A 26,785-nucleotide genomic window follows, 5' to 3' on the forward strand; every position below is an offset into this window, starting at 1 on the left:
TTTTTATTTCTCCTGTCCTGAATCTAGAACCTGGCACATAGGAGGCACTCAGTAGTGTTTGTTCGTAGTAGTAGTTGTTTGGATGCATGCATGATTGGATGGATCACTAACTAACATAAAGACTTCTAGATCATTCTCCATCAGGCAGAAGTTTTATTTATTTATTATTTATTTATTTATTTATTTATTTATTTATTTATTTATGTATTTATGTATTTATCATCTATCTATCTATCTATCTATCTATCTATCTATCTATCTATCTATCTATCTATCTCAGGCACAAGTTTTAAATGATAAAAATAAGACAGTAAAGTACCCAGAGGATATGAACTTGCCTCAAGTGCTAAAAAGACCTTGTTCTATCACCTGGACAGAAATGAGAAGGGTAATAAGAAAAAGTGGGGTAAGAACAAAGTTTAAGGGTGAAGGGCAAAGACAAAGCCCAGTGCAGAGCACCCATAGTGATGGCCTCCACAGGATATGAGAGACAGTGGTGTGAAAGGCCTCACAGACCCTAGAAAACACAGGGATTAACTATGGCCAAAGATTTCTCCAGACTTCCCAAAACATATACTAAAAAAAAAAGCATCAAAACCTCATGATACCATGATGGAGCAGCAGTTTAGCAAAATTCTAAATGAAAAATCCCACAGTATAAGGAATGAATGAATAAATCCTTGCAAACATATCTAATTCTATTGGGAAAATTTAGATCATTGGGTATTAATAGCCATAAAAGGATTTTTATAAATTTTTATAATACCTACTATGGATATGATATCTCTGAATTCAGATTCCCAACACTGGCGCTGATGTCTATCATTGGTAGAAACCCCTTAGTCCTGTTTCCACAAAGGAGATTTCCTCTTCTCTGCCTCAAGATGGAGTAGCATTCATGAGAACTCTCTAACCTCATGCTTATACACTATTATACATTCCATCCATGGGAGAAAGGATCACTTAGCTGATCCATGAGATCTGGAGAAAACCCAATCTCCCTGGGGCCATGTCAACAAGGAAGTAGTGCCACTGCCTTGACAAGAAGTCAGTGCAGATTTGGCATGTGTCTCTCTTCTTGACCCACTTATATGCAGGCCAGTGGGCTCTTTAGGTTGTGAATTAAACAGATCAAGTGCCAAAGCAAGCCCTGCCAGGTCTCATCTCTTTGTGTGAGCTCCTTGATCTACCAATGAATGGATTAGGTCAGTGTCATGTACGTCCCAGGGTCTAGCCAGGTTGAGAAAAGAGGTAGGATTTCCCCACCATGCTCCTTAATTCAGTACTGAACTTTGCTTCACTTGGCTCTGGGAACTGTCCTCAATTGTTTAGACTGTAGAGTAGAACAGTGGTGAATACTGGGCCACAGATGTCCTCAACACACACTTGTGATTAGTCATGATTCTTTACCTTCAGTGTGAAGCCCACATGACAAATATCTAAAATGCAGCTTTACTTGACTGCAGGGTTACTTTATGAAAAAGTGAGAGTCCTAATCCTCCTGAAATAATTTTGCTTGTTTTTTTTGTTTGCTTTCTGTGAAGGAGTTTGAAATATTTCCTGTCATGGAACAGTCTTAGAGAGACTGGCTATAGGAATGAGGCTGGACTGCAGCTATCATTCAGGATTGCAACATGTGTTCTACAGAATTCTTTCTTAAGTGGAAAATATATTCATGAAAAAAGGACTGTGAACACCAAAATTATGAAATGAAATCAGTCTGTCACCTAGTAATGTCATATAATTCAAAACAATTTATGGAGAGTGTATTAAGTATTTTGGACAATTGAGGCCAAAAAAGGAATTGTTTATCAAATCCTCCATTCAAACATATATTCACTCATTCACCAAGTATTTTGTCAATATGTATTTTGTGCCAGATAGTAGCCAGTGCCCTGTGCCTAAAATTCAGTCTTGCAGAGAGAGAGGAGGTTAAAAATATAGGCTTCCTCCCATTAGGGAACAGTCTTCCTTCATACATGCTGTTATCTTCAACTTTGCCTCTCACTAACAGTTCTATCACCAGTTCTATCTCCTTCTACCTGAGCTTGTAAAGTCTCTTCTTTGCCTGGTTTGCCTGACCCCACATAATGCATGATCTGGAAGCTAGCACCCTGCACTCTTGTACATAACAAAGCTCTTTCTATAATGCAAAAAACCATTCTGTATTTCAGCCATGTTGTGCACCTGAGTTTCCATGAAGTGGCCTGCCCTAGTAACATAGTGAAGCACTCTTCCCAGGAAGTTAAAAGGCAATTAGGACATGCTGAAAGAAAGCCTGGATAATGGATGAGAGCAGGTGGGATGCTGCTCATCTTCCTAACGGTCCTTTCTTCCTACTGTTCTCTTCCTCCCTGTTTGCTTTTGATAGATATGTAGGATTAGATGGGTGACTTGAGGATGATTCACATGGAACTGAAGGTCAACATTTATTGGCACAGATCGTTTTATTGGACTATGGGTAGATGATTCCTGCAAGACACTGGGTTTCCCATCAACTCTGAACATTAAACAGTTTCATTAGTATAGTGTCAATTGCATAGAAGTATAGAAGAAATGTCTACAGTATTCTTTTGATTCACAAAACTGTTTTTCACCTAACTTTGTATAATGTTCCCCAATCAAACCATCCAAATAGCTCCTTGAGAGAAGGCATTAGGTAGTAACATTTTAGCTTTGAAAATCTGCATGTAAGTTACTTAAAACATTGTAAATTTCTTCCCTGTCCTTCAAATGCACCATATAAATATTGCATTTGATCCTTAACTTACACTTCATCAATAATTTATTTCATAAATATCCCTCTGTAAGACCATCAGCTGCTGAGGTGTTCAGTTTTCGGGGAAAGCATTTATTTACTGCACGAGCCCAGGAAGGCTGGTAAAGACTTGGCTAAAAGCTCCACATGGAGCAAATTATGGTAATTGTATTAATGCTCAAATCCATGAAGCTCTGCTCAAATCTGCTAAAAGGTTTTGCACTTTATTGCCCGCATCTTGATGGGCAATGAGTCCACTGGAAATGCTTAACACTTCACAGGGAAGCTTCCGGGATTCATTTCTCATAGTTACAAAAATTACTGAAGAATGTCTGGAGTATCTACCAGAGCAATCTCTGAAAGTCACAACTGAGAGTTAACAACCTCTTTACTATCTTCCACTTTTGGATCATACTGAAACTATAAGTTCAAGTCACCAGAAATGAAAATCAAAGGAAATATCACACAATTAATTTTGATGAATGGGTAAGTTTTAATTCATGTAATGGCAATATTCTGGTTAATGATATGTCTCCTTAGGACATCCATTAAAAATCCATTAACTTAACAGGCTAAATCTAATAAAGTTACTCTGGAAATTTTCTGCTAGATTAACATTATGGATTTTTAACGAATATTTCCTGTAGGTATTGCTCTATTAGCAAACCTAATATACTAATTAAACATGGGTTTTGTGTCAGGGTTGGGGGAGCACCAAAATGTTAAAAAAAAAAAAATTCAGAGCTGAGGTTGGACCCAAGTCACCAAAGATACTACTAAAATCAGTAAATAGCACTGTAGCTTTTATTTTTTTTTTATTTTTTTTTTAATTTTTATTTATTTATGATAGTCACAGAGAGAGAGAGAGGCAGAGACACAGGCAGAGGGAGAAGCAGGCTCCATGCACCGGGAGCCCGACGTGGGATTCGATCCCGGGTCTCCAGGATCGCGCCCTGGGCCAAAGGCAGGCGCCAAACCGCTGCGCCACCCAGGGATCCCGCACTGTAGCTTTTAAAAGCAAAGTGCCAACCTACCAGGTCTAGCCATCCCAGTCAATTTATTCATTTACCAATCAATCAAATAGTAATTGAGCTACTAAAGTGTACCATGCTCTGGCCAAGACTGAGGACACAAAGGTAAATTAGCAAAAATCCTGATGTCAAGGCACTCATGGTCTAGTATAGAATCAAGACACACACAGGTTACCAATGTGTACTATACTAAGATAGAGTCAATATAACATGAGAACACTCAGAAGGAACAACTAAATTTAGGGGGAGGGGGAGGGCAAAAGTAATTGAAGTTGAAGTTTGTATTCCCATAAGATATTAGCTCTTTCTAGGGCCTCCCACTGGGAGGGTTTCAACCCTGACTTAGCATTTACTGCTTCTGCATGAGGTTGGAGGAGATTATTTATCAAAATTTCACCTACAAACAAGGTAACATTACTTCTGTCATGGATTGTGAGAATTACATGCAACGAGGAATGGGAAAGTACACAGAAACGTGCTTGAAATATAGAAGGAGAAACAGGGTTAGTATTTGTCACCTACCATTCATAAGCACACAACGAGTATTAATTGGAAGTCGATATAGCAAAAACGGTTAAAGCAGAATTTGGAATCATCCAAACATGGGTCTGAATTCTGCTGCTACCACTTGCAAACTGTGCGACCATCATTTAAACCCTTTTCCCTTTCCTGATCCTTGGTTTCTTCAGCTGTAGAAGAGGATAAATAGAAACAACTCTGTTACACAGTTTTAAAAATGTACAAAGATAATGGTTATAATGCAAAAGTATCATGTGTGAGAGGCATAAACTGTAAGTTTTAATTGCTACCATTAATGCTGCCTTCATAGGTAAGACTATATGGAAACATTAAGAGATTTGTCTAACTTCACTCTATTAGTGTCAGAACGAGAAACCCTCCAGCTCCCGGTTCAGGATTTTAGACCTATCTTGCAGGCACCCCTCATTTACAAGACAAGAGACCCTCCCCTAGCACTTGGTCCTGATGGTCCTCCATCAAGACAGCAAGTTCATGGGGTACCTATGGAATAGCAGATTGGGGACTCAGGACTTGATGGTTCTGCTTTAGCTCTAATGACCAGTGCACTACTATCTTAGTGCTATGGGCTGAATTGTGTCCCCAAAATTCCTATGTTGAAGCCCCCTAATCTCCAATGTGACTATAGTTGGCGATAAGGTGTGTAAGGAGGAAATTAAGGTTAAACAAGGTCAAAACGGTAGGGCCTTGGGGTGCCTGGGTGGCTCAGTCAGTTGAGTATCTGACTCTTGATTTCAGCTTAGGTCATGATTGGGCCCTGTGTTGGGCTCTTTGCTTAGCAGGGAATCTGCTTAAGAGTCAGTCTCTCTCTCTCTCTCTCTCTCTCTCTCTCTTTCTCCCCCCCCCCCTTTTCCCCCTCCTCCCACTCATGCATGCTCTCTCTCTCTCTAAAATAAATAAATATATCTTTTTAAAAAGGGTAGGGCCCTGATCCAATAGGACTTGTGTCCTTAGAGGAAGAGACCAGTGAGCATTCTCTTGTGCACACTTTCTCTGCACATGTACAAAGAAGAGGTTACTGGAGCACATGGTGAGAGGCAGCTGCCAACAAGCCAAGAAAAGAGGCCTCAGAACTAAATTTACCTTGTTGGCACTTTGATATTGGACTTTCCAGCCTCCAGAACTATGAGAAATAAATTTGCATCATTGTAAGTCACTCAGTCTATGGTGTTTTGTTATAGTAGCCCTAGTGAACTAAGACACCCAGAACAACTCTTTGCCACAGTTTTCTCTTAACTCTTGCCATCTGTCTCCATTCTAACAACTGTTTGGTCTTACGCATTCCATCAACAGATTTTTATCAATATCACTATGCCAAGACTCAAGGGTAAGGTACAGAGATCCCTGACCTCCAGAAGCTTCTAGGTAAGCATGAGCTTCCTGTGTGGATGCCTACTTTCCCTGTTGAACAAGAAGCACTGTCTAAAAACCCAGCCTGGTTGCCAGGAGTCCCAACATGCCAGCCTCTAGCCGGCTCACTCAGCCCCCAAATAAAAGATCAACCCTATTCCCCAGTTGCTGTCCAAGCTACTTCTTCCAAATAGCAGAATATCCAGAATTTTAAAGCCAACCATCATACAACTCATGGTATTAATACTTTTCCATGACCTCTGAAGTTATACTCCACTTATCAGCTGAGATCCCATCACACTTACTCCTGTCCAGTTATGCACACTCGTTCCAGTCTAGCTGATGTTGGTTCTGGGTGTTAAATACTGAACCACTGTATAATCCCACTGGAGGCCAACTATACAGCTACAACTACTCCCTTGTTTTGTATATCCCAATAGTCAGTCTGCTTTGGTGGAAAAATGTGGAGTTAGAGACCCTAGTTCTAACACTGATTTGATACCTTCCTTAATCGTGGACAAGGAACTGAATCCCATTTTTCCCATCCATAAAATGGGAATAGCTATACCAACAGGTCTGTGAGGGACAATTAAAGATAATGTATATAAACCACCTACCAAAGGAATCAGAATATAGCTGATGACGAATGACTGCTGCTTTGCTTTCTTCTTCTTTTCCCTGGTCCCCTGCTCTTCCCCTTCTCTACCAGCTCAGATCCAGACAGGATTTCAAGGGAGCCATAGAAATTCCAGAATGGCTCTTTCTATATACTACTCTGACTGTTCTTTTCCCTAGACTCAGCAATTAATAGTTAAAAAGACGATAGACAACCAAATTATACTATCTACAACATAGTAGCATAGGTGCTACTTGAATCTTTGATGATTTTATCCTGAAACTCTTGACCTTTAATAGATGGGTCATGAGGATTTCCCCCAGAGAAAGGTTGAACTGAGATAATCTACTACATGACTCAGTTATCAAGGGCAGTCAGAAGTTGTAGCAGATACCAGTTTTTCACCAATATTTAATGGCACAACTTTCAAGTTTAGGCTGGCCACATGCATGGACACATGGCTACCTGGCCCATAGCCACATTCCTCAGCTACCCTTGCAGCTTAGTGGAGCCTTACGACCAAGGGCTGGTTAATGGGATGCAATCAGAAATGATGTGGCTCATCTCCATGTTATGGTCTCTCCAGAAGAATGTGGATGGATTCCTCTGGTCCTTTTCATTCCTCCCACTCACTGACTGGGAACTGATGAGAAGTGGAGTCACCAACTTGGACCCAAGGTTGGAGGCCTTATTGTGACAATGGCAGAGCTGGCCTGATAGTAACTTGCCTCTATTCTATTATAAAAAAAGGAATTACCTTCCATCTTGTTTAATCCACCATACTTTACACTTTTATTATTATAACATTTAGCATAAACACTAAGTACAATAAATTTCTATTTATTTAGGGATAATTGCCTATCTGATGATAGCTTACTACAACTGCAAGTAGTAACTATAGGAAACCAACAACTTTCTGTGAAATGAACATGCAAACCTTAAACTTCAAAATGCCAACCATCATTACATATATGTGTCTAGCATATCAATTCTTTCACCAAATCAATTCCTACTAGTCACCCACATCTTTATTACCCAGTCACATAAAACTTAAAGTCTAGGACTTCCTTAGTCAGGAACCACTGGCTCATGTTATAGTTTCTGTCTTCTTCCTGTTCTTCTAATTTTTATCTCTTCAAATATTTTTCTTTCTGTTCATGCCCTTGCCTGGTTCCTTGAATCTAATTCACAGAGCATTTTCCTAGTACTGATTGGAAACAATCCATACACCCACCCCCGCCACTGCCCCAGTTATGCTCTTCCCAGCTACTCCATGCAAATATCTTCCTCTACCTACCTCAATGACTATGATTTTATATTTCAATGCAGACTTCCACAGCCTATATCTCTACTCAGTTCCTGAGCCCCAACACAAAGGCCTACTAGTCATGGCTGACCCATTACGATAGACTCATTTCTCTTAGAAAAACAGAGCTGAGTTTCTGCAATACTTCTTTTAAAGTTTTTATTTATTTATTTGAGAGAGACAGAGAGCATAAGCAGGGGGAGGGGCAGAGACAGAGGGAGGAGCCTGACACAGGGCTTGATCTCAGGACCTTGAGATCATTACCTGAACCAAAGTCATTCACTTACCCAACTGAGCCACCCAGGCGCCCCCTGTACTTCAATTCATTAAAATAAATAAATAAATAAAAACAAACAAAAAGACAATAACCTAATATATATATATATACACACATAATTACTCTCCAGATGTTTTCATTTTGTTTGGTTTTTACCTATTTTTCTATAATTATCTGCAACAAAATCTTCTAATCCGATCATCTTCCAGAAGCTATCATCCCAGCCTTTCTCTGCAGAGTATGTCCATTTGCACACGAGGGAGCAGAGAGATCTAAGAAAACAGAAGAGAGGTAAAACCAATAATATGAGTCAGGTTTCCTTTATATTTTGCCAAATACCTACCTAGATAGCTGCAGTAGTGTTAAAGGAGTAGAATAAGCCAAAGTAAGTAATTATACATCCCTGTTCAAATCTGAAGACTCCATTTGTACCTGGCCATGGGTTGATGGTTGTGGGGCTGAGTGATGGGTAAATGGATGCTTACGATCTACTCTGTTTTGTGAATGTTCAAAATTCTCCATAATAAAAAAGGTAAAAAGAAATGTAAAAAGTACTTGATATATAGTAGCTCCAGTCTAAAGCAATGTTTTAACAGGAGTTAGGCTGCAATGCTGGAAGGTACTTTCCAGCTTAATTTCTCCTACATTCACCCTTAGAATTCTATACTTTGACAATAAAAATCAGTTGCAGTTTTCCAGAAAAAAAGAAAAATCCTCACACATTTCTGTGCCTTTGCCCTACTTCTGTTTGTTTGGAAAATTCTTCCCACCTTCCTCCCCCTGATAACTCAAACACTTGTTCAGCCCTGGCTGAGTTGCCAGTTCTGGGTATAGGTGCTCCTCCTCTGAGCTCCTGGAACATGCAATATCCCTTCTACCACAGCCCTTAAAATGCTGTGTAATTAACTGCTTCTTTACACATCTTCCCAATAGTGCTACTGCTTTCTATACTCCTATTGTGTCTATAGCAAACCTTATAAAACAAAACCTAATAATATCACTCCCTGAATAATACTTTTCAATTGCTCCTCATTGCCTTCAGGAAAAAGTCCAATCCTTAGCAGGGCTTACAACAGTTGTGATATGACTATACCAACTGCTAGATTCCCACCTTGCCAATTCCCACTCTTGCTTGCTCCATTCTGCAAAACTGGATTATTTGAAGTTTCCCATAGCAGCCCTTGATTTCTCACTTCCCTGTGCACGGAAATCTTTGTTTCATTCTGCTTACAATGTTCTTCACTGTTAAGTATTTGCTAGTTAGCCTTCATGACTCAGCTCAGATTGTCCCTTCTCAAGAAGCCCCAGTGAAGGACAAGCTGAGTCCAAAGCCTCTTCTCTAAGTTTTAATCTGGACACAGCCTTATCAATGACCATAGTAACTGTCTCTGCCTGTTCATTCCCCTAGCTCTCCCACTAACTCCAGCTACTCCTTCAAAGTAGATCCAGCCCGGCTCAGCTCTACCTCCAGTATTAGTCCACATTGAGCCACAATGAATACTGAGTGAATGGCAGCACAAAAGAATATGGTCTGTCTGTCTCACTACAGGTAAGTGATAAGCCTGGGAAGTTCACACAGTTTTACACACAAATTATCATATAGAGTCAAGGTCTAGGTGCATCTCAATCAATCATTCACACTGATTCACTCACCCACTCAAATATTTAGCGTTCATATATTTACTATAACTCTGGTACATTGTGATGTGTTCATATATTTACTATAACTCTGGTACATGATGATGCCCATTGTAACTAATATATGCAAAAGACTCGGTCCTCTGCTCTCATAGAAGTTGACACATAAGCTGGGGGAGACAGAAATTGATCAATCACACCTAAAATCATATACTAACAATAATGTTCTAAGAAGGAGGTAAAGAGAGAAATGAAAACTGTTAGCAGGGGAATCTGATATAACCCAGTGGGAGGAAAGGGAGAAAATATCAAGCAAGAAAGTCTCCATGGAGGTAACATATTGTGAGACCTAAATGTCTTTTGAAAGCAAACAAAGTTATTGATCATTACAGATTTTTTTTTCAGTTGTTGTGTAGACAGAAGAGCACATTGAGCTGAGCTAGGCAGAAAAGATATCCTAAAGCAGTGATAGCACCAACAGAAATGTAATACATGCTAAATTCTTCACCTTACTTAAAAGATACTTTTTTAAAAATTTTGAGGTATAGAAGGTAGTCACCTATGTAGCATATACTAAAGAATACAAAGTAGGCTAATTCCTCCTGGCAGGATGCTTGGGATTCCAAATTTGGAAGCTCTGAGAGCTTACTGCAAAGAACAATGCTTTGTAACAGAAGACGGTATAGACAGATTATTTCTAATGATCCAACCATACAGAACAACTCTTTGCTCTCCAAATGCCCCATTCATGTGCAGAATTCTATGCCTCTGATCTGACTGCTTAACTCTGCCCTCTGTCTTAATTGCTTATTGTTCTTTCCACTCAGTCTCATCTACTAGGCAAACTTCAGGTCATCTATAATGGTCTAGTTCGAAAGGCACCTCTACACTATCTCCAAGCTAAACTCATGGCTCTCTCTTTTGAGGTAAGATTCTAACTTGAAAATACTACATTCTCTTTCTTTTTTTAAATATTTTATTTATTTATTCATGAGAGAGAGAGAGAGAGAGGCAGAGACACAGGCAGAGGGAGAAGCAGGCTCCATGCAGGAAGCCTGACGTGGGACCCAATCCCGGGACTCCAGGGTCACACCCCGGGCCGAAGGCGGCACTAAACCGCTGAGCCACCCGGGCTGCCCTGCATTCTCATTCTTAGTAGCAGAGGTAGGTTGAGTTCCTGACCCCAAATCTCTGACCCTCCACATATCTGTATCTCTTGCCGTGTAATCTGCAATGCTACCTCACTCCCTGCCATCTCCACAACGTGGACAGGATCTCCTTTCCTACCTCTAGATTTTTGGATTGTCACATGACTGGATTTGGTCAAAAGAATAAGTCAGGAGGACAGCATTCTGATTTCAAATCGAAGCTTCAAGAAGCATTACATGTTTCTGCTCGCTCTCCTGAACCTCTGGCATAGCTTTGAGAAAATCATGTGGAGCTAGCCCATTGGGGAGGAGGAGAAGAGATATGTGGAGCATATCTCTTCCAAGAGATGCTTGTGATCCACCAAGCCCAGCCTGGATCACACCCTCCAGGCAATCAAGACCTGATGCAGTGAGTTCAGCTAACACTAGAAGAACCACCCAGAAGACCACAGCCTAAATGAGCCAAATACGTGATTATCGTGTTAAACTATGGAGCACTGGTTGTGGTTTGTAATGGTCGATAGTTACACAACTCAATACTTTATAGCACAACTAAGTTATTCCAAGTAGATTTTCCCCCCAGTGAGGGCAAGGAGAGTGAAGTCTCAGTCCTCACAGCAAGTTCAAACAGGTGGCCAGGGAGCCTGCTTTGATGGAAAATGAGCCCAGGAGGCAGGGAGTTGCCAGGTGCAGATGCCTGGGGCAACTCCATCTTCCATCAGGATAATTCAAACACTATTAGGGTCCATTTCCCATGGATCCCTTTAAATTGACTCCTCGGCAATATGAATGTGTGAAAGTAGCAGAACTGGCAAAGTGTAGAGAGTACATCTGAGGCCACAGGAAATCTCCAGGACAGAGAATAAGTATATGATTTTATCTTAGTGAGTAGCTGCTTTAGTAAGATACAGGTAGCAGAAGGAAAGGGTTGCCTTGCCCCTGAGGCCTCTATTAAGACCAAGGTTCTGTCATTCCCTGAGGTGTTCGTGAGCAGTGTGCAACTCCCAACTTCACCATCCTGCAAGCTGCCCTACCAGCAGCCCCTTGGGGGTGGAGGATGTACTTCATAGGATTACAATTGCAAGCAGGGGATGGTGAAAGAGTGGGGCTACAGTAGCAGGCTAACTTGTTCCACAGACAGGCAGCCAGGGAGGACTGCCGTCCCAGGGAAAAGAGGCTATTGGCTGCTTGTTCTCTGGAGCCAGAGTGCCAGGGCAGAAACTGCTGTCCTTCGCTGCTCTCAGATCTGTTAATGCCGAAGAAACTATAAAATCCCATGTGCAAGTCAAAAGAACAGCAATCAATGAGCAGGCAGAAAAAAAAAAAAAAAAAAAAACCTAATGTAGGGGACCAGTTCACGTGAGAGCTGATATCAGAAAACATGTGGAGGAGGCAGTCCTCTCTAAAGAGAGGGTGGTGAAACCACAGGAACTGAGCATTACTAAGGGAAGCAGCAAGAGTTTGGAAGGAGGCAAGAAAGACTTTCCAAACAAGAATCACTGATTTTAAATTTTAAATTTAAAACTTTCTGCAGGGACACCTGGGTGGCTCAATGGTTGAGCATCTGCCTTTGGCTCAGGTGGTGATCCCAGAGTCCTGGGATTGAGTCCTGCACTGAGGTCCCCATGGGGAGCCTGCTTCTTCCTCTGCCTGTGTCTCTGCCTCTCTTTGTGTCTCTCATGAATAAATAAATAAAATCTTTTTAAAAATAAAATTTTCTGCAGAAGAACTAAAAAGAAAGAAAGAAAGAAAAAAATCACCGGCACTGTTGAAATTCAAATTAATGATCTGGAAGATGAAATGAACAACATATCATAACTACCCAGAGGAAAGACACAAAGAGAGAAATGATGAGGGAAGAAAGAAGAGGCGTGGAGAGCAGATCCAGCAGTGTAACATGAGAATAACTAGATTTCTGGTTAGGATTTCTTTTTTAAGAGAGAAAAGGAAAAAATTTAAAAAACCATACACACACACACACACACACACAAAAAAAAGATGAAAGAGATGCTATAATTAAATGAATACAGTATTTTTTTTTAATATACTAAGCACTGAGCTGAAGCAAGATTTAAGCTTGTAGATTAAAACTCTCATTAAGTCCAGGAAGTGAATCCAGGAAATACTTGAATTTCAAGCATAAACAGAAAATTATACAAGCTTCCAGACAGAAAGAGTAAGTTCCTTGCAAAGGCAAGAGATTCAGACTAGCTAAGGAATTCTCATCTACATCTCTGGAATGTAGAAGACAGTGGAACAATGTACAGACTATTAAGAAAAATGATCCAAGTATCCTATGCCCAGACAAAATATTATTCAGCTGTCAGGGCAGAAGAAAAACATTTTCAACATGCAAGGACTCAAAAAGCAAACTTCCCATATACGTGCTCTGAGGACAATACTTGATAATGAACTTAACCAAAAAGACAAGTGATTCACATAAGAGACATCAAAGACTAGAGGAACCAGTGGTGGTGAGCACTGATATTCACTCTCTCTTCACATGTGTGCACACACACATACACATATATTTAAATCTACATAGATGATGATGATAAATGACGTAAACAGGAATTTGTAATACTAAGTTTTCCTTCTATATTAGAAGGAAAAATCTATTAATGACCTGGAAGTGAAAATACTGTTAGCAAAACATCAGAGTCAGAAACTGAAGAAGGGATACATAGGAGCACTATGCATATGCATGCGTATGTACACTAGGGCAGAACAGAAGTTTAGTGTATGGAATGAAAAAGTAATTTCTAACAGAGGCAAAAAAAAGCTTAGTAGAATTCTCAAAATAACAAGAATAAAAAAGAATAAAGTTAAGAAGTCAGTGTAACCAGATTAAACCAATCAATAGGGAAAGGCAAAGATCATAATGTAATATAAATAGAAAATAAAAATATGGAAAGAATAAAGTCATTTATTTCAGTTATGAAAACAAATGTGAATGGGCTGAATTCAACAAGTGGCCAAAAGATAGTAATAATAATCACACTGGTGTTAAAATTGAGTTATATCTTCTTTACAATGTAGATTTTTTTAATGTGATAAAAATATTTTTTATAAAAAGGTCAACAAAGAAGGGAACCTGGGTGGTGCAGTTGGTTAAGCATTAGACTCTTGGTTTAGGCTCAGGTCCTGAGGTTAGGGTCATGAAACTGAGCCTCTCACTGGTCTCCACACTCAGCATGGAGTCTGCTTAGAACTCTGTCTCTCTCTCCCTCTGCCCCTCCTCACCCTTTGTTCTTGCTCTTGAAAATAAATAAATAGGGATCCCTGGGTGGCGCAGCGGTTTGGCGCCTGCCTTTGGCCCAGGGCGCGATCCTGGAGACCCAGGATCGAATCCCACGTCAGGCTCCCGGTGCATGGAGCCTGCTTCTCCCTCTGCCTGTGTCTCTGCCTCTCTCTCTCTCTCTGTGACTATCATAAATAAATAAAAATTAAAAAAAAAAAAGAAAATAAATAAATAAATCTTTTTAAAAAAAAGGTCAACAAAGAAATAACAAATACAATTTTTAATATGACAATTTAAATATCAAAGTAGAACATAAGATCAAAAATATTAGTCAAGACTAAGAGGAGTATTCCATAAATACAAAATTCTCAATCCTGTTGAATATTACTGTTCATTATATTTTATGAATGAACAACATAATGTGAAATATATGAGAGCTCCCAGATTTAAAAAAAAAAAAGCCACTTGAAAAGAGGATTTATTTAAAAGATTTTACTGTACTTACAGAATTTAAGGAAACAAACCAAAAGGATAACAATTAATATGACTACTGAGGAATTAAAGGGCTCAAATACAATTTATAAGCTCAACTCTACATGCTAATGTAGGGGAGAGAGAGGGAGACCATTTTATGATACAAACAGAGACTAGATAGGCAACATGGTATTTTACAGAGAAATTCTCAGTTTAAAAGTTTTTATTAGAAATGAAAAATGTCTGAAAATTAATAACCAAAGCAGATAATTTAAGAAATTATGAAAAACAAAAATAGATTAAATTGAAAAAGAGATCAAAAGGAGTAGTAAAGATAAAAGCATACAAAAGATAAAACATAACAAGATAAAACTCAGGCAATCAAAAGAGCCAAAATATGGTTCGAGGAAAAGACAATATAAACAAGCAAAAAAACCTCTGGTAAAACTGAGGAAGGAAAAGGAGAGAAGGGGGACGCCTTGGTGGCTCAGCGGTTGAGCATCTGCCTTCAGCTCAGGGCATGATCCCAGAGTCCCAGGATCAAGTCCCACATCAGGCTCCCTGTGTAGAGCCTGCTTCTCCCTCTGCCTATGTCTCTGCTGCTCTCTCTGTCTCTCTCATGAATAAATAAAATTTTAAAAAATGAAAAAAAAAAAAAAAGGAAAAGGAGAGAAGGAAAAAAATAACAAATATCATGAATGAAAATGGGGGACATAACTACAGATAAAGCAGACATTACTAGAAAAAAAAAGATATGAAGTAAATAAATTATGCTAGTACATTTGAAAATTTAGATGGAACGGGAAATTTATTAGAAAGACAGAACTTACCAAAATGACTCAAGAAAACTTGAAACCGTAATAAACTTATTACCATGAAAAAAATAAGCCAATAGTTAAAAATCATCCTTCAAATGAAACTTCAAGCCTGTATGGTTGTACCAGAAAATTTTAACAAATGTTCAAGGAACAAAGCACTCCAAATTATTTCAGAATCTAGAAGAAGAAATGATCCCCAAATTATTTATGAAGCTAGGATAACTATATTAAAAAACCAAGCAGATAGTATTGGAAACAAAATCAGGCCACTCTCACATTATGAATGGGGGCACAAAATTCTAAGCAAGGCATGATCAAATTTTATATAAAAAATGAGGGGGAAAAGTTTATCATGAACAATACTCCAAAACATTTTAATAATGCAAGGTTTATGTATTTTGCCACAGTATTTTATTAAAGGAGAGAAAAATGATCAACTTATATTGAAGAAAGAAAAGTATTTGATGAAGTTAAAGGCCACATCAGGATAGAAACTCTTAGTGGAGTAGCAATAATAGAAGCTTCTGCTTCTAACCATGATGGAGTAACAGAGACTGGATTTTACCTCCCCACTTCCAACCTTAAGAAATCATAAAAGGAAAAAAAAATAGATGACACAACTGCTCTCAGACCTTGAACAATAGGCAGCACAGAACTGTGATCCCTGAGAGAAGGAAACAAATGAAGTGAGCCCTAAGATCACTCTGGCTTTCTGCCAAGAAGCCTATTCCTGACCACAAAGCAGAAAGGATGCCAAGGAAAACAAGTCAGGGTCACAAAATTGAGAAAGACTGAGATCAGGATTTAAGGAATTTGAGGTGGCTGGAAGCTGTGATGGCACAGACTTTCAAAGAGGAGGTAGGTATGCAGAAAGAGGGACCTTGAAATCTGCAGAGTCCCATCAAATCTTTAGCTATGAAGATGCAGATACGTACATGGACGCTCCATGAGGTCTGGTGAGAGGTGACTGGAAGGCCAAGAGCTGAACAGTTCTCAGGGCTCACAAAGAGCTGAGAATGAGAATCATCTGAGTTACTAAAATTAGAGTGGAACGTCCTCATTGATCACTTGGGACATGCTGTGGAAACCCCCAAAGAATGATTTAGAAGTATAACTGAACCGTCTTGTGTAAAGTTTCCAATAAAAGTTTTGAAAGAAGGTTCCAAAAGATAAAACAAAGCCAAAAGTATATTAACAGTCTGCCTGAAAAAGTAGCTCGTCATTAGAAAAACAAGCAAACAAAAACAAAAAAAAGACAACAAAATCCAGACACTGGACAACATAAAATTAACAATGTCAGCATCTAATAAAAAATATTTCAAGAAACAATGGCCAATTTTTAAAAATTTGATAAAAGCTATTGACCTACAGAGTCATGGTCACCAAAACCAAAGCAAGATAAACACAAAGAAAACCACATCAATACACATTATATGATCAAATTGTTTTTTTTTTTTTTTTTTAAAGGTTGACAGTCTTAAAAGTGGTCTGAGGAAAGACTCATAATGAAGAATAGTCCAACGAGGTCAGCAGACTTTTTACCGGAAATAATGCAACCTAGAAGAAAGTGGAATATCTTTAAAATACTGAAAAGTTTTGAAAAGAAAAACATCAAACTAGAAAATTTTTTTAAAGATTTATTTATCTGACACAGAGAGCACAAGCAAGGGGAGCAGCAGAGGGAGAGGGAGAAGCAGGCTCCCCACTGAGGAGGGAGCCTGATGTGGGGCTCAATCCCAGGATTCTGGGATCATGACCTGAGCTGAAGGCAGATGCTTAACTGAGCCACCTAGGTACCCCTCAATCTAGAATTCTATATTCAGAAAAAAAAAATATCTCCAAACAATCAATATGAAAGATAGGCTTTTTCAAACAAAAATTAGAATTCACTTCCAAGAAACATGCAAGACATGTTAAAGGCAATTCTTTAGGGAGGAGGAAGATGACACTAAATGGAAATATGAATTGATACATAGTAATGAAAAGTATCAGAATCAATAAATATGTGGGTGGATACAAGAGGCCTGCTTTCATTTTTAAGTTTCTTTAAAAGAGAATGGACTTTATGCCTGTATCTTTAAAAGATAATTTAGAAAAAAAAAAAAAAAAACAATGCACTGTGGGGCTTACAACATGTGTATATACAAAACATGACAATAATAGTACCAATGATAGGGAGATCTGAAAGATATTATATGTGATGGGGTGTAAAATTATTTTAAGGTAAACTAGTAAGTTGAAGATGCCTATTATAAATCCTAGAAGAACCAATAAAAAAGGAGATAAAAATCAATAAACCAATTTGAGAGACAAAATGGAAGACTAAAAATATTTCAGTAATCTGGAAGAAGGTAGAAAAAGGGAAAAGTTACATAGAACACACACAACAAATCAAAGGCAACTGGCAAGATGGCAGATTAAACCTAGCTGAAAAATTCCAGTGAAAAGGCAAAAATTGTCAGGCTGGATTAAAAATAAAAAATGAAATCCAACTCCAGCTGTCTGTAAGAAACTTATTTAAATACAAAGATGCAAGATAGGTTCAAGGGTGGAAGGAGAGAAAAAGCTATGTCAAGCACACACTAATAATAAATAAGTAGCTATACGACTATCAGAAAGTAAACTTCAGAACATGAAATATTACCAGGGAAAATGAGAGGTGTATTACATAATGATAAAAGGGTCAGTTCATCAAGATGACTTGTGGGTTAAAGAAGAAATCGTAGTTTGTTAAAATGGCAATTAGAACTCAGCTAAAGTTAGACTTTTGTCCTTGTGTTAGCTCAGAACGAATAGGCAATGCAAAACTGTACATGAAATCAAAGATTCACGACAGTATAACTGGATGTGACCACCTAAGGTCACTCTTGTTTTTTTAACATCAATTTGCCTAAAATTCAGCAGTATCAGTGGCCCATGTTGATTAAAAGGTCCGACAGGCTGGAGGTGTCCAGAACTGTGGGCTTTATAGTATTTTAGCTAAGAGCATGTTTGAGTGGGGGAAGGTCAGGAGGTACTAAGGCATCTACCACCTTCTAATAAAAGAACGTTATTTTGTTTCATTTCCTGATGCTCCTTCTAGCCTTTTGGGAATTCTAGTACCTCTGGTCTGGTCATGATCTCTAACAGCAAGGTCTGTACCTGCCTTATTCATCCTGTCATACCCTAGCCCCAGGCACAGTGCCTCTCTTGCAAATTTTGAGAGCTCAATGTTTATTAAATAAATGCATGGGAACCGTAGGAAGTCAGTTAAAGGAAGAAGCTTTCAGGTTCCTAATCACTTTTTAATTGTTTCTATTATGAGGTCCAGATCTTCAGCTATTGTTCTCTGTGCAGGCTCTAGAAGAGAAAGGGCTAGATTCTTGATTTCCTGGAGTGACCAAGAACAGCAGCAGAACACTGGGTTCCTTGCACAAACCACCGCCTTAATAGAACAAGGAGAGTTTTTTGAAAATAAGTTTCATCTGCCTGACATACCTCCCATCACCTACTTCCCCAGACACAAAAGCATGCCAAATCTCAAATGTATCTTCTCTTCTTCCTTGAAAAAAGCAAAAAATAAGAGAGTCTTCCAGTTAAAGATGCCAGACTGACAATACACGTTGACCCCTGCTCCCTTTTAAGATCCCAATAAAATGGCAGTATGAAAACATTTCAAAAGGCAAAAACCCACAATAACAAAGACAATAGGAGAGATGACAGCAACAGAGATTTGAAAGGCAGAAAACACAGATGGATGAGTTGTCAGGCCCTTAGTAGACCTAAGTAGCAGGGTGAAAAAACCAGAGGCACAACAATTTCCCTGCAAAGACCCGGAAAAGTTCAGGAAGTGGTAACACCAGATACTTTAGAAAGTGGGCACAAAAGTGGGGCTGACCACAGCAAGACCGATGAAAGCTGGGTAGGAAGTGAGCAGACCCCCTGCACCCTCAGGATGCTCAACCAGGGTACTCCCTCTCCTGTACCATGAAAAGACAGCAAAGGTGCACCTGAGACCAAGTAGGGTACAAAGCCCAGCTACAAGTAGGAGCATCTTGACAAGAGCAGAGAGACAGAGGAAGGAAATGCCTCTTGGCAAGTCAGCCCTCAAGATCCTTTCCCCAATTCAACTCCTGGGGCTCTGGCTGCCAGGTTTATAGCTCAATGATTCATTTTTTGGGGAATCTGAACAGACAGAAGGAAAGACCTCAGGCCAGTTGGGAGGGGAGAGCAGTCTCAGAAATAATAAGCCCCTCTAGTCTTAGTAGGATTAAAATGCCAGTAAAGCCCTTTTTTAATGATGAATAGTGGTAACCGATATAATTATCATCATCTTCTTCTTCCTAAAAAAAAAAAATAATAATAATAACACATTCAGACAATATTTACCGTAGACTCAGTGTGCACATATTAGAGTTTTTCTAGGCAGGGAGGAGCCCCCCAGCTCTGAGAGAAACAAAGGCGAAGTGTCACAGGATTCCAGCCACACTCCTGAGACCATGAAGAAGCCTCAGCAAGAACAAGAACTTTGGAGTTTCCTGCTTTTACCCAGGGCAAGGCACACATCAAAAGCACATGCCTGCTGAGTTCCAGAGGTCTGATCATTATCATGCCTTTCTCAACAAGATTTTATAAAAATGAAGTCGGCACTGCTGCATTATTTATATGCAGTTCGCTGTATTGACATTGCCAGGCCCCCACTTTCAAGGGAAGCCTTTTGTTCTCTGCTTGGGTTAGGCACAACCTGGAGAGTCTCAATCGAGCAAGCTAGTGAATAACAGAATAATTAGAGACCGAGAGTGGGGATAAATTACCAAGCTATTCCTGGCTCCAGCCTTCAGTACATCCCAGGCCTGTGATGGTTCTGTTTCTCCAAGCCACAGAGCAGACTGAATCACCAGCTCTGAAGATAAAGCTCAAGGGGAGACAGGACTGGGGCTGGATTGCTAATTGTATCAACAAAGACACCAAGAGGGCCTTATTTCTGAAGAAATACCACTGCACTGATCGGAGCCGCTTCTGTGAAAGAGCTGTCAGATTTCAGGCTTGTTACTATTGGCTCTGTACTTCATCAAGACTTGCTGACAGGTCCGTGACAGACCGAAATAATATATGCAATGATGCAACACAGGGCAATATGAAACTGCCTTTTCAGTGAGACTTGCCGATAACATGGTTTGAACGTGGCCGTGACAATATGGGGGAGCATGAAAGAAGTGAATAAATAATCGAGTTCAGAGAGTTTTCCCATGCCCCCAAGGAAAAAGAGATCTAAGAGTCAGAAAGCAAAACGATCCTCAAGTCGCTGCCAAAACATTCTAAGATCTTGGGGAAGCCCCTGGACTCGTGGATTTGGATTTATCTCCTAAGAAATAAGGATGAAAATGATGAGAGGCAAAATGAGAGGTGGGGGAGTTAAAAGGGAAGGGAAGGAAGGTGGGGGCAGGTCAGGAGTCCCTGCCACAGACCAAGCACCGCACCCAGTCCTTTTATGCAACGTTATTACAACTGTTCCCACAACAAAAGGGTAAGGACATGATCAGTATCCCCATTCAACGCAGAAGGACACTTGAGACTCAGAAGGTTGGGTAACTCCGTTGAAGTCAGGCCATTAGGATGGAGCAAGGCAGAAGTTTAGAGGCTGGTCTGAGCGATTAAAAGTCTACACTCGTTAAATATGCACTTTTTCAGGCCCATTCATGGAAAGATACTTACAAACCCATCAGAGCATGTGGAAGAGTGTAATAAATTTGAGATATCTGATTTCCCTATGTTTATGTTGCCTGTTAACTCCTTTTCTTAATAAAGGAAAAGTATAGGGATCCCTGGGTGGCGCAGCGGTTTGGCGCCTGCCTTTGGCCCAGGGCACGATCCTGGAGACTCAGGATCGAATCCCACGTCGGGCTCCCGGTGCATGGAGCCTGCTTCTCCCTCTGCCTGTGTCTCTGCCTCTCTCTCTCTCTCTCTCTGTGTGTGTGACTATCATAAATAAATAAAACTTAAAAAAAAATAAAAATAAAGGAAAAGTATAATAATAAAAGGAGATGAAGAATCAGATCGAGGGGGGCAAATAAGTAGCCACCTTAGGTGTCCTGTGAAGATGTTCTGGTAAAACTTAAGATGTTTAAGAGATGCATACCATAGTTCAGGACACAGGGACAACAGTGAGAGGCTCCCTCAAGGTGCAAAATGAACACTGCTTTCGAGAGTTCAAGCTGTGAAGGCAACTCACAATGAGTACCAGGAAAAATATGCAAAATTATCGTGAAAAGACACAATGGCTTCCAGGACTCAGTTCACAGGGAGCAGACTGAAGGGATTAAGACAGCTGAAGAATGAATATGCCAATCAAATGCGTGGTTAGTCTGCATGGAACACAAGAAGCAGAAGCCAGGCAAGCGTCTGTGGAGACAGGGAATAGATGTGAAGTTTTCAAGACTCTCAAGATAAATTGTATCTAAGGAAAGGAAGGAGAGGAAAAGAACTGGAAGATGAAACAGAAGAGAAAAAGAAAGAGAAAAACAGCCTCAAAACTAGATCCTAGAGGGACGAACAGGCACAGCACAGAGGATTTTTATCAATGAAACTGTTGATACTATAATGGTGGACAAATAAACGGTCATACATTTGCCCAAACTCACAGAGCATCCAACCCCAAGAGTGAACAGTAATGTAAACCATGGACTTTAAGTGATGATGCTTAATAGAGGTTGACACCAGCATCATCACTTGTAATAAATGCACCACTCTGGTGGAGGATGTGGAAAATGGAGCAGGCTGTGCATGGGTGGGGCAGGCAGTGTATGGGAAATCTCTGTGCCTTCGCTCAATTTTGCTGTGAACCTAAAACTGCTCTAAAACGTTAAAGTGTATTAAAAACAACCACCAATCAACCAACTGACCTCACTTCTCCAATATCCTTCAAGGATCAGGATCCAGAAACTGGCAAAAACAGTATGTCTGCTCTTTAGGAAGATGCAGCCAGGCTTGCTATTAATGTCAAGAACGTGGCAATTTTGTAACATAGACATCTAAGCCACTCATAGTAAATATCAACCCCTGAGGTCAAGGGATTCACAGTCTTTCAGGGCGAGAAGAGCACCTAAGGTCACCCACTGACATGGACAGAGCTGGCATTTGAACCCAGACAGTTAGCTTCAGAGCTCATGTCCTTAACTACTATCCACACTGCCTCCAGGAACACACTCCTTGCCTGATAGGGGAATTTTACAGGTGAGAGACAGGTGTTTAAGAGGAACACCAGACAAAGAGGGCAACTCTACTTGGGAATATTAAGGAATCTTCCCTCAGAAGGAGTAGCATGAGCCATAGCTGAGTCCAGAAATATGAAGAGGAGTTTGCCAGGTGGACAGAGGTTGCAGAGGAGATGTTTCCGGCACGTGTCTATACCAAAGTATTCAGTTCAAGCATGATCCTACCTTCAGATAGGAGACAGAATAACTGACTCCTAGAGACTCTTCCAGTCTCTGAATTTCACTGCTGATATGAGGAAAAAATTGCTGGGCATATGCAAATGACAGAGCCTCCATATACTTCATTTTCTTTGTCTATTAAGGAGAGTAATAGTACTAGATAAATGGGACTAGATAAATAGTAATTTGCCTCATAAATTCAATAAAATGGAGTTAATCTACATAAAGCATGTAGCATAGTCCCTGATACAGAGCACATGCCCAACAAAAGGTAGTAATTTTTCTTCTTGTTTTCATCAACACGAGTATCCTCATCATCTCATAGCTACCTCTGACGAAGAAAATATCAATGAAAGAGAAATAGTCAAATGAAAACTCCCTTTGACACTGCTAAGAACACTAGAAATAAGATGGGTTTTCAGATCTAACTTGATGAGCATTATCTGACCTAAATGAACTTGATGCTGTAAACCATCCAGTGCAGCCTTGCTATAAACTCAACATAAAACGGAGTTGGAAACCAAAATTTTGGTTTATATCTTGAACTTACATACCAATACTGGGCCCCCTCAACAAAGTTAGGAGCAAAGCCACTTAGACCACTCCACCCATCCATGGAGGGTTCATTATTCCCCAAACATGTTTTTGCCAGGACTCAGCATGGCACCGCAGAGATACAGAGGTGAGGACAAGATCTCCTGCCTTGAGTATTATAGAGGAGAGAAGGCAAAGATAGACATGCAGGGGGAATGGAAAAAAAATTAAGAAAGGCCTTCATACAGATAAATACAATGGTCTAGGGGAGCACAGTAGCCTACAGAAACTAACTGTGGATGTTCTGGAAACCTTGATGAAATACCAGAGAGAAATGAAAACCTGCCTAGGATGTGCATCCTAGGCATCCCTGCATAAGGAGTAGGAGGGTATCCCTGTTATGACCCTTCTCTGGCTGAAACAAAACTGTGGCTTCCAGGATGGGTCAGGCCCCCTGCTCACTTCTGTGCTTGGTCATGCCTGAAACACCTTCACCTTACTTACCCCTGGTAAATCTTTTTTTTTTTAAAGATTTTATTTATTTATTCATGAGAGAGAGAGAGAGAGAGAGAGAGAGAGAGAGAGAGAGAGAGAGGCAGAGACCCAGGCAGAGGGAGAAGCAGGCTCCATGCAGGGAGCCTGATGTGGGACTTGATCCCTGGTCTCCAGGATCATGCCCTGGGCTGAAGGCAGTGTTAAACCGCTGAGCCACCCGGGCTGCCCACCCCTGGTAAATCTTAATCATCTTTAAGAGAATCATCCTTCACAAATTTGTCCAAGGGTATGAACGATTGTGCTTCTAGTCCTCCCTACTGTGGCACCTACTGCATTTTAATCGCTGGGCCAACTGTCCTCTCTCCCACTCTGGACTGTAAACCAGAAGGATGGTACTTTCTGCATCCTCCCCTTCCTAGTAAGGCTGACACATAGAAGATGCTTAATGTTTGCTGACTTGACACCTGTCACCGATCTGATGTCTTCTTGAGCCTATTCCTGCATATAAAAATACCCATTTTATTCTTGCAGAGGAAGTCTGCTCTGAGTGTTGGAGTGGAGTTTTAGCATGGCAACTCAGTTCCTAATGTGGATTTTAAACGAGCTCATATTAAAAACAAACGAAACAACCAACAAACAAAAGGACCCAGAGGCCTCTGCTCAAGTATCAACCGATATCCCTGCTGAACTAAATACAGAAAGCAAGTTGCCTGTTGGTTGGCTATCCTTAATAATCAGCAAGAAGGAGCTTGTGGGGTTTCTTAATTGGGAAACCATACAAAAAGGTAAAAGTGCACTTAGAGTGTACCATGATCTTTTTAAATCTCCTGTAGAATTATCATGTGTTTTTCTAATTGAGAAAGACTTATTTATAAACCAGATCTGGAAAAAAAAATGGCCTAAATTTACTCTATTTCCCTTGTGCATCATTTCTGTTTCTTTTGAACCTCGCATAGCAGTTTGTGACAAATAAATCATGTCTTATAAATTAAGCAACTGGAGAAACTGAGATGGGAATGGTTGATGGCAGGTTTGAAAAGACACTACCATATATCACTCAGGTCATAGTATTTCAGTCACCCACCAATCTGGCTAGTTTGACTGATTTTCAATGGTGTGAGACATATTTCCAAGTACACCTGAAATCAACGATCACTTACCGATCATACCTAGCCTGAGTTTTTTTGTTTTGTTTTGTTTTGTTTTGTTTTGTTTTGTTTGAGCCAAAGACCAAAAAATTAAAAGAGGAGTATTCCAATAGAAAAAGAAGAATGTCAGATGCAAGGGAGAATTACACCAGGGGAAGAGAAGGATATGGAATGATGGAATAACCATCTTTAGGAAGGAAAATATTTTCAGTTGAAAGCAGCTGTTTTTCATTTCTACGAAAGCAGTGAGCATAAATTTCAGAGAGGTAGGATTCAGAACGAGAGCGAAGGACACATAACTTACAGGGCCAGAAGACATGATGAATTGATATGAGAAGATGATGGTCTTCTTTAAAGGGATCTTTGAAAAAGAAGAGCCCCTAGCAGTCTAAAATGACCAGGAGAAATGTCTGAAGAGAAGGGATTGCATTATGTAGATGAGTTCTAGTGTTTTTATCATTATTATTGTTATGATTCGGTTCGAAGATTCTGTGATTCACTTCATTTACTGTAAAGCCAACCTCTTTGATGACAACCAAAGAATAATACGGAAGAACAGCATTTTCTGAGCATTTCAAATTCATGAAAACTGTTGTGCCAAATTTATGGCCTTATTTAAATAAAAGCACACAAGTTTCCTTTTAAATTTCAATTTAATAAAATATATTGAGTGGCTATGAAGTGCAAATTCTGTGCAAGGTGTCAGCAGCATGGAGATAAAACATGAGTCCTGGTGCTCAGTCCACTGGAGAGAAAATGAGCCCATCAATTACTGGGATGTAAGTAGCTATGGAGTGAAAAAGAATAGAAAGATAGCATGTAGTGGGGCTGTCAAAAGCTGGACAAAGTTTTAGGAAGAAGTAGATTATGAGGTGGGTATTAAAAATTCATAAAATGGTAAATGTTATAAACCTATAGACAAAGACACAGAAGTATGAATATTTGAATCATGCCTGGGAACAATGTCCTTGCTTAATCTGAACAAAGGTAGGTGTTGGGAAACTAAAACAAAACAAAACAAAATCCTTGAAAGTTGGCTTGAATCATGTAGGTGACCTACTATGTAAAATTCCAAATGTGAGGCAAGAGATATATATTATCCCTGAAGCAAAATGTATTCATTTCTTAATTATTTCCCCCCTCAGCTGGACTGAATCAGGCCAAATTTATTAGAATATTATTTTTTAACAGAAATCCTAATATTGGAAAGTCACAATTTAGGCAATTAACTGAGACTGCCAAACACATGGAAAACCTTTGGCTTCCCATCCACTGTAATGGATCCATAAGGGACCAATATGGATTTGACTGCCTAGTGGAAGAGCAGCTAATGGAATGGACTTGGCACTTCCAGTAAGGGATGAAAAATGTTATCACAATAGATATCTGATTTCAAAAAACTTTCCAAACCAGAAGCAGAGAAATACCAACACCAGCCATCTTTAAAAATCTAAGACATGCCTAAACTTTAGAGCTAGCTATTTCAACAGAATTTGTAGAGCATTCTGGGTTGTCCAATGAAATAAAGGAATACCCAACAAAGAGTAAGTTCCCAACTGGTACTTATTGCTCAAGTAAACAGAATGTTTTAGGGGTGCTGAGTAATATTATGGAAAATGTGAAGTCTTTGGAAATAGGCGGGTGTAGATGTAAATCCTAGCTTTGCCGCTTGCTATGTGATAAGGTTTGGACAACTCTCGAACTTCTGCATTTTTCTCCCACCTAAGATAGAGGTAAGGATACAGAGCCTAAAACCTTGTTGTGAGGAACAGATATACTATAAAAACTAACACTAAAAACTAGAACTAAAACTGGGTGGCTCAGTCAGTTAAGCATCTGCCTTCAGCTCAGGTCATGATCCCAGGGTCCTGGGATCCAGCCTCAAAGGGGGCTCCCTGCTCAGCAGGGAGCTTGCTTCTCCCTCTCCCTCTGCCCACCGCTCCTTCTGCTTGTGCTCCCTCTCATTATCTCTCTGTCAAATAAATAAGTAAAATCTTTAAAA

The 26,785-nt window shown here is 39.8% G+C and overlaps 1 protein-coding gene across 19 annotated transcripts in view; it reads right to left on the reverse strand.

The window, feature by feature from the left end:
• The window catches only part of FGGY (FGGY carbohydrate kinase domain containing), a 414,792-nt gene that overhangs the window by 248,171 nt on the left and 139,836 nt on the right, over positions 1-26,785 (reverse strand). For 18 of the 19 annotated variants that reach the window (XM_038537374.1, XM_038537384.1, XM_038537385.1 and 15 more), the window contains one exon: positions 8,032-8,147. In XM_038537374.1, coding sequence (XP_038393302.1) covers positions 8,032-8,147 — 116 coding nt within the window. Of the gene's footprint in view, positions 1-8,031; positions 8,148-19,987; positions 20,140-26,785 lie in introns of those variants that run through there. The other variant, XM_038537387.1, reaches the window with a different exon arrangement.

This window comes from Canis lupus, chromosome 5 (assembly GCF_011100685.1).
Source record: "Canis lupus familiaris isolate Mischka breed German Shepherd chromosome 5, alternate assembly UU_Cfam_GSD_1.0, whole genome shotgun sequence".
Lineage (NCBI taxonomy): Eukaryota > Metazoa > Chordata > Mammalia > Carnivora > Canidae > Canis > Canis lupus.